Source organism: Nerophis ophidion, linkage group LG18 (genome assembly GCF_033978795.1).
Source record: "Nerophis ophidion isolate RoL-2023_Sa linkage group LG18, RoL_Noph_v1.0, whole genome shotgun sequence".
Lineage (NCBI taxonomy): Eukaryota > Metazoa > Chordata > Actinopteri > Syngnathiformes > Syngnathidae > Nerophis > Nerophis ophidion.
Window position 1 is genome coordinate 21,487,121 of NC_084628.1, and position 18,160 is coordinate 21,505,280.

General features: G+C 39.3%; 1 protein-coding gene across 6 annotated transcripts in view; it reads right to left on the bottom strand.

Annotated features, from left to right (window-relative positions):
* The window catches only part of prx (periaxin), a 60,797-nt gene that overhangs the window by 24,150 nt on the left and 18,487 nt on the right, over positions 1–18,160 (bottom strand). For all 6 annotated transcript variants that reach the window (XM_061877603.1, XM_061877607.1, XM_061877602.1 and 3 more), the window contains exons 6-8: positions 14,667–14,860; positions 12,036–12,262; positions 15–10,438 (exon numbers count right to left, since the gene is read on the bottom strand). In XM_061877603.1, the coding sequence (XP_061733587.1) occupies positions 15–10,438; positions 12,036–12,262; positions 14,667–14,860 (10,845 nt within the window). The remainder of the gene's footprint in view (positions 1–14; positions 10,439–12,035; positions 12,263–14,666; positions 14,861–18,160) is intronic.

Consider the following 18,160-nt stretch of genomic DNA (forward strand, 5'->3'; position numbering starts at 1 on the left):
ACTAATGTTCCTACCTGTGGTGTGTGGCTTCAGGGTGAACTTTGGGGCCTTGAACCAGGGGGAAGACTCTCCCTCTTGGGAGTCTCCTTCGGTGTCTGCCTTGCTCCAAGTTTGGACCTTTGCTGAGCTGAACTCCACAGTATAACCAGAAGGAGACCAGGAACTGTCTCTTTCCAGCTTTTCTGTCCGAGAGAGTGAGACAAGTTCCCTTGGAGAGTCCTCATGGAAACTTTCAAATGAAATATTGTGGGGTTTTAGTTTCATTCCTGCAGGGTTTTGCTCAACTTCCCCTGGTGATGAATGTTGAACAACTTTGCTTCCTCTTTCCATGTTGGCGTCGGCTGCAGTCTTCTTGCCGTGAGGAGACGTGAATTCTACCTTTGGAAGTCGGACGTTGCTGCTCACTGTGCTTGTGTCCACTTTAAATACATTGTCAGGGCTTGAACTTGAATTTTCCGCCTTGAGAGCGACGTCAGCTGACCATGATTTTCCAGGACTGACTGTCACTTCAGGAAATCTAACAGTCCCTCCCTGTGTAACAGAAGTTTCTATTGACTTTGTTTGGATCTTTGACATCTTCAGCTTGGTGTCACCTGTAGATAGAGTAACGTCCTCTGTTCGTGGTGGATTTGCTAAAACAAAAACCGCTTTCTTCACTTTAGGGATTTTGGAGCCCTCGTATCTGATTTCTGGCCCACAGAACTCCATCCTTCCTTCAGGGGAGGACATGGCGGGTAACGGAACACCAAACTTTGGGATTTTGATCTTCTTTTCTTCCTCTTCATCCTGTGATGTGCCGATGTCAAAGTCTATGTCTGGAATATTTGGTAAAACTATTCCTCCTTCTTTCCCCACACTGGCTGAGCCACCTGATAACCTGACACCTTCCATTTTGATGTTTGGACCTGCTGTGTGTCCATCGTGGTTGTCCAGCTCAACATTTTGGGATATCTTTACACCACCACCATTTGTCTTTTTTGGCATTCCAATATTAAACTTAGTTCCTTTCACTTTTGGCCCTTTGATTTTGCCACTGGCTTCAGTTGAGGCCTCTCCTTTGCCAAGTCCTAAATCCAGTTCCAGGTCTCCTTTAGGAGCTTTGATATCAAGTTTTGGCATCTTCAGTTTCAGACCTGTTCCCTCAACATGCACATCAGCTTTGTCTTTTTTGCCTTTGTCTTGTTTGGCTTTACCAATACGCAGATCAACGTCCACATCCGGTGATTTGACTTTTGTGTCCACTTCAAAATTTCTGCTTGCTTTTTTTGCTTCTCGCAGGTCAATGTCAGCAAGCGGTGTCTTCAAGTTGCCTCCATAGATGTCAACATGTGGCGCTTTGGGGAGGGACACATCAACTGGCAGTGTTTTTAACTTTCCCTTGATTTCAACTTCTGATTCTTCAGTCTTTAAAGGTTTTGCTTTCGGCAGTGACATGTCCACATCAGGAATGCTTTTGTGAGAGATTCTTAACTTCCCCTTTTGAACTTCAGCCCCAGCATGACTTCCTGCAATGTTTCCTGCCTTTCCTTTAGGTAAGGATATGTCAACATCAGGGATCTTGAATTTGGCTCCCTCTTTCTCATGACTGGGATCATATCTTATTTTTGTATGATGATGGTCTGATACATCCACCTCTGCTTTGGGAAGAAGAACCTCAGATTCTGGTGATTTGTTAGCTGGTAGTGATAGCTCTACTGAGGGCACCTTGACCTTAGCCTTTGTTTCAAGGTCACCACCTGGCCTTCCAAAATCTATGTCTTTTGAACCAAATGCTCGCATGGAGAATTTTGGTACTTTGATGGTGACATCAGGTGCATGAAATCGACCTTTCCCTTCCATGTCAGCCTCTGGGAGTTGAACATTTGATTGAGGAAGGTCGACTGCCCCCTTTTTTAAGTTAACATCTAATTCAGGACAAGATACTGATACATCTGCTTCTATTTTGGATGTTCCCCAGGAGGGCTTTTTAACTTTATTTTTTTTCCCCTTTATGTTTTTTTCTAAGTTCAACTCCATGGAGGGGGCATTGAGAGAAATATCCCCCTCGCTGCTTTGCCCTGATATATCCAAATTTCGACTCTTAGATTTCCCACCAAATCGGGGAAGAGAAAAGCTTGGGACTTTGAGAGAAACACTGGGCAAATCAAAGCTTCCTCCTGAAGAAGGCCGACTTCGCTCAGCCTTTAGAAGCGCCACTTCCACATCATCACCTTTTGGTTTGGAGATGCCAAAGTCTAGATCCACCTTTGGAGCGGAGATGTCCACTGTTGGCAATTTAACAGTGTGAAGTTTAAGAGATGAATCTGGACCTTCTATGTTACCTGTCTTAATATCCACACCTTTTACCTCAAATGTGGCTGGACGAATATCTCCTTTTATTCCAGAAATTTTGACTCTTTCACCTTCACCATCAAAGTTGACATCCAAATCTGGAGATTTAATTTTGGGAAGAGAAACACCAACACTTGGCATGGATACCTTTCCACCTTTCATGTCAGGACCTTCAATATTTATCTCAGGACCTTTTGTTTTCATTTTCGGAAGAGAAATATCAACAGAGGGCACATGGAACTTTCCTCCTTTGTGAACATGGCCTTCAATTACCATTTCTCCTTCTGCTTTTCCTTTGATAAGTGAAACATCAGCGTCTGGTATTTCAATCTTCCTGCCAAAGTCTGGACCTCTTATTTTAACGCCACTCTCTGGAAGATTCACCTGTGGCAAAGAAACATCAATTGTCGGAATTTTGTACTTTCCTTCTTTCATTTCTGGACCCACAACATCCAGGTCAGCTTCAACTTTCCCTTTTGGCAGTGAAACATCCACACTTTGCATTTCAATTTTTCCTTGGATATCTGGTCTTCCCAAACTGGGATCAAACTTTGGGAGATTGACTTTTGGTATAGAAACATCCAACGTTGGCATTTTGAATTTTCCTCCTTTAACATCAGGCCCTACAATGTCAAAGTTTCCTTCAATCTTTCCTTTGGGAAGTGAAACGTCAACATCCATTTTTTCTACTGTCCCTCCTTTGAGGTCAGGACCTTTTAGTTTTATACCACCCTCTGGAAGATTGGCTTTTGGTAAAGAAACATCAAATGTTGGCATTTCTACTTTTTTCCCTTTGGCATCAGGACCTTTAATATCCAGGTCTCCTTCAACTTTGGGAAGAGAAACATCAACACTTGGCATGGAGATATTTCCACTTTTCATGTCAGGACCTCCAATGATTATCTCAGGACCTTTTGTCTTCAATTTAGGAAGTGCAATATCAACAGAAGGCGTATGGAACTTTCCTCGTTTGCCAACATGTCCATCAATTCCTATTGCTTCCTCTACTTTTCCTTTGGGAAGTGATACATCAGCATTTGGCAATTCCGTTTTTCCTTCAAAGTCTGGACCTCTTATTTTAACACCACCTTGTGGAAGATTGACCTTTGGCAAAGAAACATCAAATGTTGGCATTTTGAACTTTCCTCCTTTCATCTCTGGACCCTCAACATCAATGTCAGCCTCAACGATTCCTTTTGGAAGTGAAATATCCACACTTGGCATATTAATTTTTCCTTTGCCAACATCGGATCTTTCCAAACTGGGATCCAACTTTTGGAGATTGACTTTTGGTAAACAGACATCTACTGTTGGTATTTTTAACTTTCTTCCTTTGACATCAGGACCTTCAAGATCAACACCTGTCTCAACTTTTCCTTTAGGAAGCGAAATATCTAAATCAGGCATCTCAATCTTTGCATTACTGAACTCTGGACCTTTAAGTTTGATGCCACCCTCTGGAAGACTGACGTTTGGCAAAGAAACATCAAATGTTGTCATTTTGAATGTATCTCCTTTAATACCAGGACCTTCAATATCCAGGTCTCCTTCAACTTTTGGAAGAGAAACATCAACACCTGGCATGGACACTTTTCCACCTTTCATGTCAGGACCTTCAATGTTTATCGCTGAACCTTTTGTTTTTATTTTAGGAAGAGAAATATTAACAGAGGGCATATGGAACTTTCCTCCTTTGCCAACATGTCCTTCAATTCCAATTTCTCCTCCTGCTTTTCCTTTAGGAAGTGAAACATCAACATCTGGTATTTCCATATTTCCTCCTTTGAGTTCTGGACTTTTTATTTTGATTCCATCCTCTGGAAGATTGACTTTTGGTAAGGAAATATCTAACGTGGGCATTTTGAACTTTCCGCCTTTGACATTAGGACCTTCAAAATCCAGGTGTCCTTCAGCTTTTCCTTTAGGAAGTGAAACATCAACATTTGGCATATCAATCTTTCCACCAAAGTCCGGACCTTTTAGTTTGATGCCACCTTCTGGAAGACTGATTTTTGGTAAAGACACATCTAACGTGGGCATTTTGAACTTTCCTCCTTTGACATCTGGACCGTCAAGATCAACACCCCCCTCAACCCTTTCCTTGGGAAGGGAAATATCTAAATCAGGCATCTCAATATTTGCCCCACTAAACCTTGGACCTTTCAGTTTGACGCTACCCTCAGGAAGATTGGTTTTTGGCAAAGAAACATCAAAAGTTGGCATTTTGAACTTTCCTCCCTTTCTATCTGGACCCTCAACATCAAGGTCAGCTTCAACTTTTCCCTTTGGCAGTGAAATATCCACACTTGGCAATTCAATTTTTCCTTTGATATTTGGTCCATCCACTCTCGGCTCGAACTTTGGGCGATTGACTTTTGGTAAAGAAACATCGAACGTTGGCATTTTGAACTTCCCTCCTTTGATGTCAGGCCTTTCAATGTCAAAGTTTCCTTCAACTTGTCCCTTGGGGAGTGAAACATCAACATCCGGCATTTCAACATTACCTCTCTTGATTTCTGGACCTTTTAGTTCAATACCACCTCCTGGAAGATTGATTTTTGGTAAAGAAACATCAAACGTTGGTATTTTGAATGTATCTCCTTTAATACCAGGACCTTCTATATCCAGGTCTCCTTCAACTTTGGGAAGTGAGACATCAACACTTTGCATGGAAACCTTTCCACCTTTCATGTCAGGACCTTCAATGCTTATATCAGGACCTTTTGTTTTAACTTTAGGAAGAGAAATATCAACAGAGGGCATATGAAACTTTCCTCCTTTGCCAATATGTACTTCAGTTCCTACATCACCTCCTGCTTTTCCTTTAGGGAGTGAGACATCAACGTATGGTATTTCCACATTTCCTCCTTGGAGTTCTGGACCTTTTAGTTTAATCCCACGTTCTGGAAGATTTACTTTTGGCAAAGAAACATCTAAAGTGGGCATTCTGAACTTTCCTCCTTTGACATCCAGACCGTCAAAATCAACACCTCCCTCAACTTTTCCTTTGGGAAGGTTAATACCTAAATTAGGCATCTCAATCTTTACCCCAGTGAACCCTGGAGCTTTGATTTCACCCTCTGGAAGATTGACTTTTGGCAAAGAAACATCCAATGTTGGCTTTTTTGCCATTGCTCCTTTCATTTCTGGACTGTCAACATCAAGGTCAGCTTCAACTTTTCCTTTTGGCGGTGAAATATCCACACTTGGTATTTCTAGTTTTCCTTTGATATTTGGTCCTTCCAAACTTGCATCAAACTTTGGGAGATTGACTTTTGGTGTAGAAACATCTAATGTTGGCATTTTGAACTTCCCTCCTTTGACGTCAGGACTGTCAATGCCAAAGTTTCCTTCAACTTTTCCTTTGGGAAGTGAAACATCAACATCTGGCATTTCGATTGTTCCTCGTTTAAGGTCTGGACCTTTTAGTTTGATACCACCTTCTGGAAGATTGACTTTTGGTAAAGAAACATCAAATGTTGGCATTTTGAACTTTCCTTCTTTGATGCCAGGACCTTCAATATCCAGGTCTCCTTCAATTTTGGGAAGTGAAACATCAACACTTGGTATGGAGACATTTCCACCTTTCATGTCAGGACCTTCAATGTTTATCTCATGACCTTTTGTTTTCATTTTAGGAAGAGAAAAATCAACAGAGGGCATATGGAACTTTCCCCCTTTGCCAACATGTCCTTCAACTCCTATTTCTCCTTCTGCTTTTCCTTTAGGAAGTGATACATCAACATCTGGCATTTCTATCCTTCCTCCAGAGTCTGGACCTCTTATTTTAACACCACCCTCTGGAAGATTTACTCTTGGCAAGGAAACATCAATTGTTGGCATTTTGTACTTTCTTCCTTTAATATCAAGACCTTCATGATCAACACCTGCCTTAACTTTTCCTTTAGGAAGTGAAATATCTAAATCAGGCATCTCAATATTTGCATTACTGAACTCTGGACCTTTCAGTTTGATACCACCCTCTGGAAGGCTGAACTTTGGTGAAGAAACATCAACATTTGGAATTTTGAACTTTCCTCCTTTTACAACAGGACCTTCAATATCCAAGTCACCTTCAACTTTTCCTTTAGGAAGTGAAACGTCAACATCTGGCATTCCTATCTTTCCTCCCTTGACATCTGGACTTTTTAGTTTAATGCCGCCCTCTGGAAGATTGACTTTTGGTAAAGATACATCAACCTTTGGTATTTTGAATTTTCCTTCTTTGATATCAGGACCGTCAATATTCAGGTCTCCTTCAACTTTGGGAAGTAAAACATCAACTCTGGGTATGGAGACTGTTCCACTTTTCATGTCAGGACCCTCAATGTTTATCCCAGGACCTTTCGTTTTCATTTTAGGAAGAGAAATATCAACGGAGGGCATATGGAACTTTCCTCCTTTGCCAACATGTCCTTCAATTGCCATTTTTCCTCCTGCCTTTCCTTTGGGAAGTGAAACATCAACATCTGGTAATTCTATAATTCCTGCTTTGAGTTTGTGACTTTTTACATTGACTCCACCCTCTGGAAGATTGACGTTTGGCAAAGACACATCAAATGTTGGCATTTCAATTGTACTCCCCCCAATATCAGGACCTTTTAGTTTAATGCCACCTTCTGGAAGATTTACTTTTGGTAAAGAAACATCAATTTTTGGCATTTTTAACTTTCCTCCTTTCAGATCAGGGCCTTCAATAGCAAGGTCTTCTTCAGCGTTTCCTTTAGGAAAAGAAACATCAACATCTGGCTTTTCCATTTTTCCTCCAAAGTCTAGACCTTTTAGTTTGATGTTTCCTTCTGGAAGACTGACTTTTGGTAAAGAAACATCAAACTTTGGCATTTTAAACTTTCCTCCCTTCATCTCTGGACCTTCAATATCAAGGTCACCTTCAATTTTTCCTTTAGGAAGTGAAACATCAACATCTTGCATTTCCATTTTTCCTCCAAAGTCTGGACCTTTTAGTTTGATGTTTGCCTCTGGAAGACTGACTTTTGGCAAAGAAACATCAAACTTTGGTATTTTAAACCTTCCTCCTTTCATATCTGGACTTTCAATATCAAAGTCACCTTCAACTTTTCCTTTAGGAAGTGAAACATCAACATCTGGCATTTCCATTTTTCCTCTAAAGTCTGGACCTTTTAGTTTGATGTTTCCTTCTGGAAGACTCACTTTTGGTAAAGAAACATCAAACTTTGGCATTTTAAACTTTCCTCCTGTCATATCTGGACCTTCAATATCAAAGTCACCTTCAACTTTTCCTTTAGGAAGTGAAACATCAACATCTGGCATTTCCATTTTTCCTCCAAATTCTGGACCTTTTAGTTTGATGTTTCCTTCTGGAAGACTAATTTTTGGTAAAGAAACATCAAACTTTGGCATTTTGAACTTTCCTCCTTTCATATCTGGACCTTCAATATCAAAGTCACCTTCAACTTTTCCTTTAGGAAGTGAAACATCAACATCTGGCATTTCCATTTTTCCTCCAACGTCTGGACCTTTTAGTTTGATGCCAACTTCTGGAAGACTGACTTTTGGTAAAGAAACGTCAAACTTTGGCATTTTAACCTTTCCTCCTTTCAGATCAGGGCCTTCAATATCAAGGTCACCTTCAACTTTTCCTTTAGGAAGTGAAACATCAACATCTGGCATTTCCATTTTTCCTCCAAAGTCTGGACCTTTTAGTTTGATGTTTCCTTCTGGAAGACTCACTTTTGGTAAAGAAACGTCAAACTTTGGCATTTTAAACTTTCCTCCTTTCATATCTGGACCTTCAATATCAAAGTCACCTTCAACCTTTCCTTTAGGAAGTGAAACATCAACATCTGGCATGTCAATTTTTCCTCCAAAGTCTGGACCTTTTAGTTTGATGTTTCCTTCTGGAAGACTGACTTTTGGTAAAGAAACATCAAACTTTGGCATTTTAAACCTTCCTCCTTTCATATCTGGACCTTCAATATCAAAGTCACCTTCAACCTTTCCTTTAGGAAGTGAAACATCAACATCTGGCATTTCCATTTTTCCTCCAAAGTCTGGACCTTTTAGTTTGATGCCACCTTCTGGAAGACTGACTTTTGGTAAAGAAACATCAATCTTTGGCATTTTAAACTTTCCTCCCTTCATCTCTGGACCTTCAATATCAAGGTCACCTTCAACCTTTCCTTTAGAAAGTGAAACATCAACATCTGGCATTTCCATTTTTCCTCCAAAGTCTAGACCTTTTAGTTTGATGCCACCTTCTGGAAGACTGACTTTTGGTAAAGAAACATCAATCTTTGGCATTTTAAACTTTCCTCCCTTCATCTCTGGACCTTCAATATCAAGGTCACCTTCAACCTTTCCTTTAGAAAGTGAAACATCAACATCTGGCATTTCCATTTTTCCTCCAAAGTCTGGACCTTTTGGTTTGATGCCACCTTCTGGAAGACTGACTTTTGGTAAAGAAACGTCAAACTTTGGCATTTTAAATTTTTCTCCCTTCATCTCTGGACCTTCAATATCAAGGTCACCTTTAACCTTTCCTCTAGGAAGTGAAACATCAACATCTGGCATGTCCATTTTCCCTCCAAAGTCTGGACCTTTTAGTTTGATGCCACCTTCTGGAAGACTGACTTTTGGTAAAGAAACATCGAACTTTGGCATTTTTAACTTTCCTCCCTTCATCTTTGGACCTTCAATATCAAGGTCACCTTCAACCTTTCCTTTGGGAAGTGAATCATCAACATCGGGCATGTCCATTTTTCCTCCAAAGTCTGGACCTTTTAGTTTGATGTTTCCTTCTGGAAGACTGACTTTTGGTAAAGAAACATCGAACTTTGGCATTTTTAACTTTCCTCCCTTCATCTCTGGACCTTCAATATCAAAGTCACCCTCAACTTTTCCTTTTGGAAGTGAGACATCAACATCTGGCATTTCCAGCTTTCCCCCCTTAAGTTCTGGACCTTTTAATTCAACACCAACTTCTGGAAGATTTACTTTTGGGAACGAAACATCCACCGTTGGCAATTTAAATGTTCCTCCTTTGACATTAAAACCATCATTATCCAAGTCTCCTTCAGCTTTGGGAAGGTCAATGTCCAAGTCTTTGCCTTTGGGAAGAGTCAGGTCTACAGTGGGTAATTTAAACCCTCCTTCAACATCTGCTCCTTTGAGACAAACCTCTCCTTCATGTGGTTTGACATTTGGCAGAGATACGTTAAAATTAGGCAGTTTGAACTTCCCATCTCCACCAATGTAAATGTCCATGTCTACGTCTCTAGTCTCAGCTTTTACTTTGGGTGGGGAGACGTCGACAGAAGGCAGACTGAACTTCCCTGCACTTTGTGAACCTTTAATTTTCCCATCAGAGGATCCTATCTTTGATAAAGAGACATCAAGTGTGGGCATAGCAATTTGCGGTCCTTTAAAAGTGCCCTCTACCTCATCAGGAAGTCTGCCATCATCCAGCTCAAGGTCAGGCACTGAGATGTCCATGCCAGCTTTTCCTTTGACTTTAGGTAAAGAAATATCCACGGAAGGCATGCTCATTGAATGAAGGTCTGCTTGTATCTTTGGTTTGGTGACATGTCCTTCTATCCCACTTCCTGCTTCCATTTCTACCCTAATGTCTCCTTGAGGAACTTTTACCTTGACGCCATCATCGCAGACATCCAAATGACGTGAGAGTCTCACTGTGGGAAGTTTTATTTTTGGCATTCTAAGTTTACCATCTCCTTTTCCTGATTCTACTTCAACTTTTCCCTGAGTGGCTTCAGCTTCTAGTTCTCTGACCTTCCCTTTTCGAGCTTTAATTTCCATTTTTCCCTTCCTGGTGGGCAAAGAAGCCTCAGCTTTGCCGGAAGGAAGAGCAAATTCTATATCAGGGGAAGTAAATATCGCCCCTTTCTTCTCTTGACCAGCAGACAGACTAAACTCCACCGATGGAGGCTGGATGTTCGTGTCGGGCTTCTTCAGTTCCACAGATCCAGGCTTGGTCTTTGGAAAGCTAATTCCAAACGTGTGACCTTTTGCTTTGCTCTTTAATTTAGCTCCAGGAATCTCAGCTCCCTCCAGCCGTCCGCTATCCTCCTTTCCTCCAGTGTGACTTTTTGTCTTAATGCGAGGAAACCTGAGGAGACATTGTCAAATGACTCAAACGGGCCAAAATCAATTGGGAAACACATAAACTTTCCTTTGGGAGATAAGTTAAAGTTTCCCGTGTGCTTGAATTGATAAAATCATTTTATTAGAAGCAAACAAAGTACTAATATGTTAGTGCCAGAAAGATTATTTCAAGAACACATGAGGCATTCATACAGGGGAACTGCCAAAAGTGACTTTAAAGGGAGTCATATTAGGATTTTTGTTCTACATTTGAAACAATTCCTTGTAGTCTACATAACATTAAATGGTGGTTGTTTGGTCTAAATGTTGCATAAGTTATGTTTTACAGACCATCTTGAAGATGGGGCGTTTCGTGGGCGGTCTTATTTACGTGCTTCTACTTCGACTGTGTCCCTCCCCTGTCAGCCATGTTGCAGTTTTTAGCACTTCCATATGGAGTCCACTGATAGATATAAGTTTGAACTATATGCTACTTTGTATTACAAATGGATACAGCAGAGGATGCATGTGCATGCACGAGCCAATCTGCCCCACAGCAAGAGGATAGAAAAAAAGAAGGAACTTATTGACTACAGCATAGGACTACATCGGCGGACTCGTACAGAGCTGTTTGGGTAAATTTCTATCACATATGGAGATATTCCATGATATAGTCTCTCATAATTGGGAAAATCGTCACAAATGGGGGAACATTCCAAACGGCTTGTTTTTAGGAAATATGGAGGAAAGCAGGACTCTTTTATAAATATCTTTGCCATGCCTTCATGGTTTGGTGTCAAATACCTTAAAACAATGACTGAATCTGCAAAAGGATCAAGCATTAGCCATCATCAAAACATTACTGACTGTACAAGCAATGTTTCATAAGAATGTTTCAGTGTATATCTGTAAGAAAACTAAAGTGATGTACAACTATTTACCATTTGAAGATGACTAACCCACACATAAAGGAGAGGAAACCGGAAGTTGTAACCTAAAAGAATTAAAGCCTTTAGACGTTCAATAAATTGTATTGACAGTTCTGTATTGAGCAGTCATCTCTTGTTCCATATCATCACAGTTTTTCTTTTTGCCATCCCAACATTTCTATGGTGGTATCATACAAAAGCCAAATTATTTGTGGGGTAAATCCTGTGGATCAGAGGTTCTCAAACTTTTTTCACCCAGTACCACCTCAGAAAAAAAATGTCTCTCCAAGTACAACCAAAATTCGTATACAGTAGCATATTATAAGTAGTAACAAGTATATTTAACATTTGTAACACTGTAACAATACACATAGTGTGAATAGTAAAACTGTGTTTAAAAATAGGAAAATAAAACAATGTAATTTAATCAAGTGATTCTTTGGCGTACCACTATATGAAGCCCAAGTACCACAAGTGGTACACGTACCAGAGTTTGAGAATCACTGCTGTCGATGCTCACTGATCTGAAGTCTCACAAGGGTTTTTTGTGGAGGGAGGTTCTTAATGTACAAGATGTGGGCTGTTTTAACTTTAAGGGTTCCAGTGTTTAAAATGCTAACAGGTAAGTAGTATATCCATCCATCCATCCTACCGCTTATTCCGGTAAGTAGTATATACCAAAGAAAAAAATACCTGATTTTCTTCTTTGCCTTCACAGTAGCGCCACCTTCTGCCTTGTCCAGGTGGCCGCCCTTCCTGTGTTGGAATATAGGAAGGGCAAACTCCACGTCACTTATCTCCAGCCTGGGCGGCGTTCCCTCGATGACTAGCTCCTCTCGACGCTTCTCCTTCAGCCTCTTCAGACCAAATCGGCCACCTCGCTTCTTCTTGGCCTTGAATGCCTTGGTGCCCTTCACGCTCTCAAACACAGAAAAATTTGAAACGGTAAACATGCTAACTTCATAGCTACTGACCTTGAGGCCAGAGCAGCCAGCCGCTAGTTAGCATGCTATGTTGGCGCTAGTGATGTGTGATACTACTGATTTTTTTCACGATCCGACATCGAGTAAAATTCAGGCTGGTATCGGCGATATCGATCCGATACTTTTTGCAAATATACCTATTGCACAGGTGTCAAACTCAAGGCCCAGGGGTCATATCTTGCCCGCCACAAATAATGTGTCAATTAAGTACTTCATTTTTCTTCTTAAATGTACTATTTCTTGCCGTTTTGATGGAAAAAATTGTATCTACATGCCCGCAATTACATATAGTTTAAAATGTATTATGTGATCATCCAACAAATATATCATTATATTACAAAATAGAGAACAACTAATTCCCTAAACTATTAGTTGTAACCATAACTAATGATTTCAACTTAAGTTGTTTATCAATTTTTACGTAAAAAATTACTCTATAATAATCAAATTTGTTGGAAATTAACTAATATTATGAGGCATTTACGCACTTTTATTCATATATATTCACCGTTAAAAGTATCCCCCTGAAGGCAGCCATAACTGCGATATGGCTGTCAATGAAAACAAGTTTGACACCTCTGACCTAATGTGTCTCGTAAAAATGTAAAAAGTAGCGTTGGCCCTGCGATGAGGTTGCAACTTGTCCAGGGTGTACTCCGCCTTCCGCCCGATTGTAGCTGAGATAGGCACCAGCGCCCCCCACCCGCGACCCCAAAGGGAATAAGCGGTAGAAAATGGATGGATGGATGTATTTCAAGTGTTGCTACTCTTGGGGAATCATCTTCAAACGATAAACATTCACAGAGCGGAACAACTGATGGTGTTATTCTGCACTGAAAGCGTTATCTTATTTATATTCATCTCTGTATCCAAGTGTCTACAAACAGCCCACAATTAAAGGATAAATACACTTACTGTTTTATAATACTGAGTGACTCATTTTAATTGCCAGTACTTTTCTTAAAGGAGAACTGCACTTTTTGGGGGGAATTTTCCTTAGTGTTCACAATAATTATGAAAAGGATGATGACGGATGTATTTTTTGTAATGCATTTTAACTTATAAATATACGTTATAAAAAAGTCCGGTTGCAGCAACGCCAATAGGAGGTCGTCTATTCTGCCTATAAAAGCCAATTAAAAAACACCCAAAAAGTGCAAAAAATACTCCAATTACCCATACGACTTGAATATTAACCAAGTATTAGTGATTTTGTTATTATAAGTGCTAACGCAGACAAACTATTTACAGCAGCACCGTGATCACAAACTTGTGTGTCAATGTTGACATGATCAACTAGTGAGCTGTTTTCTTGTTTCCATGCTTGTCAAACGTTAGTCTAGATCATAAAGCGTGCCTCTCACATGGATAGTCAAAGGATGAGGATGTATTCCGACAAGTTAGTACACTTTGACAGACAATTTGGACCCGAAACTGCCGAGAACAACCCGAAAAGACGCTTGGCGCCACCCCCCCTTTTTTCACGAGGATTATGAGTCATTCTTCATCTAAATGGGAATATATGAACATCTGAGTAGTCGGCATCCTAATGACTAAGATCCTGTACAGTAAGTGATGTCTTGTTATGTTTGTTGGCTATCGTGAAGTCTGCAGTGAGTAGTAATCAGTGATAGTTTAAAAAAATGAATGCACCGCGAATGCTTAAAATGATCAAAATATGTTAATATTAAATGTTATTATGAATGTGGTTGTTAGTATATTAGATATATACTTACATCAAAACCTTAATTGAGTTGCTTTGATGTTTTTAAGGGCTTTATAGGCGGAATAGTGCGGCTCCTTTAGGCTCTATTGTAAGCCGTCTTTTGATCGCATTTATGTATTATTTAGAATGCATTAACAAAAAAATACATCTGTCTTTCATAATGACTGACAAAATTCCCCAAAAAGTGCAGTTCCCCTTTAAATAAACATATGATAGACTAAATGACTGAGCACAGCATAGGCGAAAGAAAAAGTAGTTCCCACCAATCGCGTTTCATTGACACAAAATCTCAAGAATTGAGTTACTTTACACTGTGTTCTTGTAAATGATGTGCATTATCTCAAATAACTAAAGTATCAATATGAGTTCATGAAGATCTGGTATTGGCAGTATCGATATTTCAGTATTGATTCACACCTCACTACTTGGCGTGTAGCTGCATATGGCCAAAATGAAGAGAAGGCTCTGAATATCTGTGAAATTGCAGCCTGGAGTTTATATTTTTCTTTCAGCCACTGTTCTAAAAACTACTTGATTCATCCTGACTGTAACCTTGTGGGGAGTTTTTGACTGCTAAGACATGAAACAAGTCCACAGTAATAGTGAACTAATTACCATTTTGGCCATTTTGGCTTTGGGACCTTTGACCTCCACGATGGGCACTCCAGTTCTCACAGTGATGTCTGCTTCTGGGACGGTCCTCTTAACCAGGAAACTGACCTTGTAGGGCTCGGCACACTGGAGGATCTTCAGAGCGTCTTCATACCTCACATTGTCAAAGTACACTTTGGCGCTCAGCAGCTGGTCACCTGAACGCAACATTGGAAAGAGTTGGTCACTAATACAATTCCTGGCCTGTCCGTGGTAATTTTGCAAAGTAGGATCGTTCCTAAAAGTGTAATATTTCTATAACCTGTTCAAAACCTTCTAATTACATTTTAAACAATATTAGAGCCCATTTAACAAGACTAAAACAACTACATAGTCACCTTTTATTCTGCTTTAATTCAAGACAGTAGCCTTGAGAACGTTCTACATGCTGGTACCGGGAGGATTTTCCTCATGCAGAGGTTTCCAAAGTGCAGCGTGGGGGCCATTTGTGGCCCACAGCTAATTTTTTAAAGGCCCGTGGCACATTCTAAAAATATAATTACAAAAACCCCCAATAAAAAAGTTAAAAAAAATAGCATACGGGTGAAATGTAATGAGAACAAGTTGCAATCTTGACTCCAAAAACACAAAGGTGCCATGCAGGTTTGCTTAATAAAATAATAATGAATCAAAATAAATGTTGTTATGAACTATTGACCTATTAAAGGTTCCAATTACTTCACTTAAAAAATTCAACTTTGAAATATTTTGGGGAGAAAATTTTGTATATTTTTTGGGTTTACCATTTTAAAAAAGTGTTCTATGACAACAAAGACGTTATGCAAACAAACAAAAAAAAAAAATGAAATTAAAAACTTAAAATTGACAAAAGGATCTGAAGTTGATCTAGAGATTTAAGTGTTTAAAGTAAAAAAGAAAATGTTTGATTTATTTACATCACTCTTATTAGCGGGGCCCTTTTGGATCCCAATAATTTTAATGGGTTTTAAAGAAAATAAAATAAAAACATTGCTCAAAAAAACAAATGAATAAAAAATGTTAAGAATTATTGACCTACTTAAGGTTCCAATTACTTCACATCAAGTATTCCACTTTAAAAACATTTTGGAGAAAAGGTTGCATATTTTGTGTTTTTGCCATAAAAACTGAGTTTTCCTTAACATGATGGGCATAAAACATTGCAAAAAACATGTATATTATCAGATGTGAAGTTGATATTGAGATTTAAGTGTTGAAAAAAAATAAAATATAAACACATATACAGTATATATATATATATATATATATATATATATATATATATATATATATATATATATATAGACACCCACACCCACATATATATATATACAGTATATACACACACACACACACACACACACATACATACATACATACATACATATATATATATATATATATATATATATATATATATATAAGGGCTGGGCAACGATTATACATTTTAATAGAAGTTAATTGCACTATTTCTCTGATTAATCGCGATTAACTGTGTGTATACGCAAAGCCCAATAATGAATTCAAAAGTAGTGTGTAGTGCAGCTTTATTGGAATATTCCCCCACATGAACAAAAGCGCCAAAACATTTGTTGTGCGAACACAATTTAAATCAGTCCTTGTTAAACAGCAGCAGTTAAATAGCATATTTTATGAAAATGAACTCAAAATATGTAAATACAAACATTTAAGCTTATTACTACCACTGCCAGGGTATTTAAGTTATCCTCTTTGTTATGGAAAATAAATATAATTTACATACAAATCTCTGAGCCACAATCATAACATCCGAACAGGCAATTTCTGAGGTAACAACAGAAACATTTTTTTTATCAGGGATCTCATGTTTAAAAAACCTATATTATAGGTAGTGGGCTGTTTTAGGGAATTTTTGATCAAATTACCTGTAGTAGCAATATTAATAATGTTGTGTTTATTCTGCGTAGTGCACTTAAAATAATTATGACCATATCTAGGAATTGATATGATGGGAATTTTCCGATTGTTTGCTTGGTGCTTTGATAAACTGAACGCATCATATACATGGTACTATATTGTGACGTTATGAGCCAGGGAATAAAATAACTACCCTACCCAGCATGCAACAGGAGTGACGAGCATGCGCGGTAGCCCGGTATAGGTTGTGTGTCGCCATGACGGCATCTTGTATGTTGTGATATGCACGCTCTGAAAGCAAACGTTAAGAACTCAGCCAACACTCCTCATCTGCATTATTCATAAATAGACAGACAACACATATACTCCGCTGCTTCACAGGCCGCTGGATGTAGCTGGCAAAGTATTCCCATGCTAGCTAGCCGGTCTAGCAAGCACGCGTCATTCAGTCCAAAACGGCCCGATCTATCCACATTCAGAATTGTCTGGCGGTCGTAAGTGATCCCGGAGTGACCACGCTGTAAGCCAGCCATGAAATTTGCAGAATTGTCCGGTATTTTTGCCAAATGTTCTATCTTTACCAAGAGCTCCTCGACGCCGGGCGACGCCATCTTGTTAAGAAAAGGCGTTAACAAAATAAAAGCATGTAAACAACATACGCAAATGCGCGATAAAATAATTGGCGGCGTTAATAGATTGATGAGTTAACTCATAATTAACGCACTAATTTGCCCACCCCTAATATATATATAAACACACACACACACACACACACACACACACACACACACACACACACACACACACACACACACACACACACACACGCACACGCACACAAACACACACACACACACACACACACACACACACATATATACAGTATACAGTGGGGCAAAAAAGTATTTAGTCAGCCACCGATTGTGCAAGTTCTCCCACTTAAAATGATGATAGAGGTCTGTAATTTTCATCATAGGTACACTTCAACTGTGAGAGACAATGTGAAAAAAAAATACAGGAATTCACGTTGTAGGAATTTAAAAAAATTTATTTGTAAATTATGGTGGAAAATAAGTATTTGGTCAACCATTCAAAGCTCTCACTGATGGAAGGAGGTTTTGGCTTAAAATCTCACGATACATGTCCCCATTCATTCTTTCCTTAACACGGATCAATCGTCCTGTCCCCTTAGCAGAAAAACAGTCCCAAAGCATGATGTTTCCACCCCCATGCTTCACAGTAGGTTTGGTGTTCTTGCGATGCAACTCAGTATTCTTCTTCCTCCAAACATGATGAGTTTAGTTTATACCAAAATGGATACATGAATGATACAGCAGAGGATTGGGAGAATGTCATGTGGTCAGATGAAACCAAAATAGAACTTTTTGGTATAAACTCAACTCGTCGTGTTTGGAGGAAGAAAAATACTGAGTTGCATCCCAAGAACACCATACCTACTGTGAAGCATGGGGGTGGAAACATCATGTAGTTAATCATACAACTGGAAACCAATGTTATTATAAAAATATTGATTTTGAATAGAGAATCGATTCTGAATTGAATCATTACCCCCAAGATTCGAA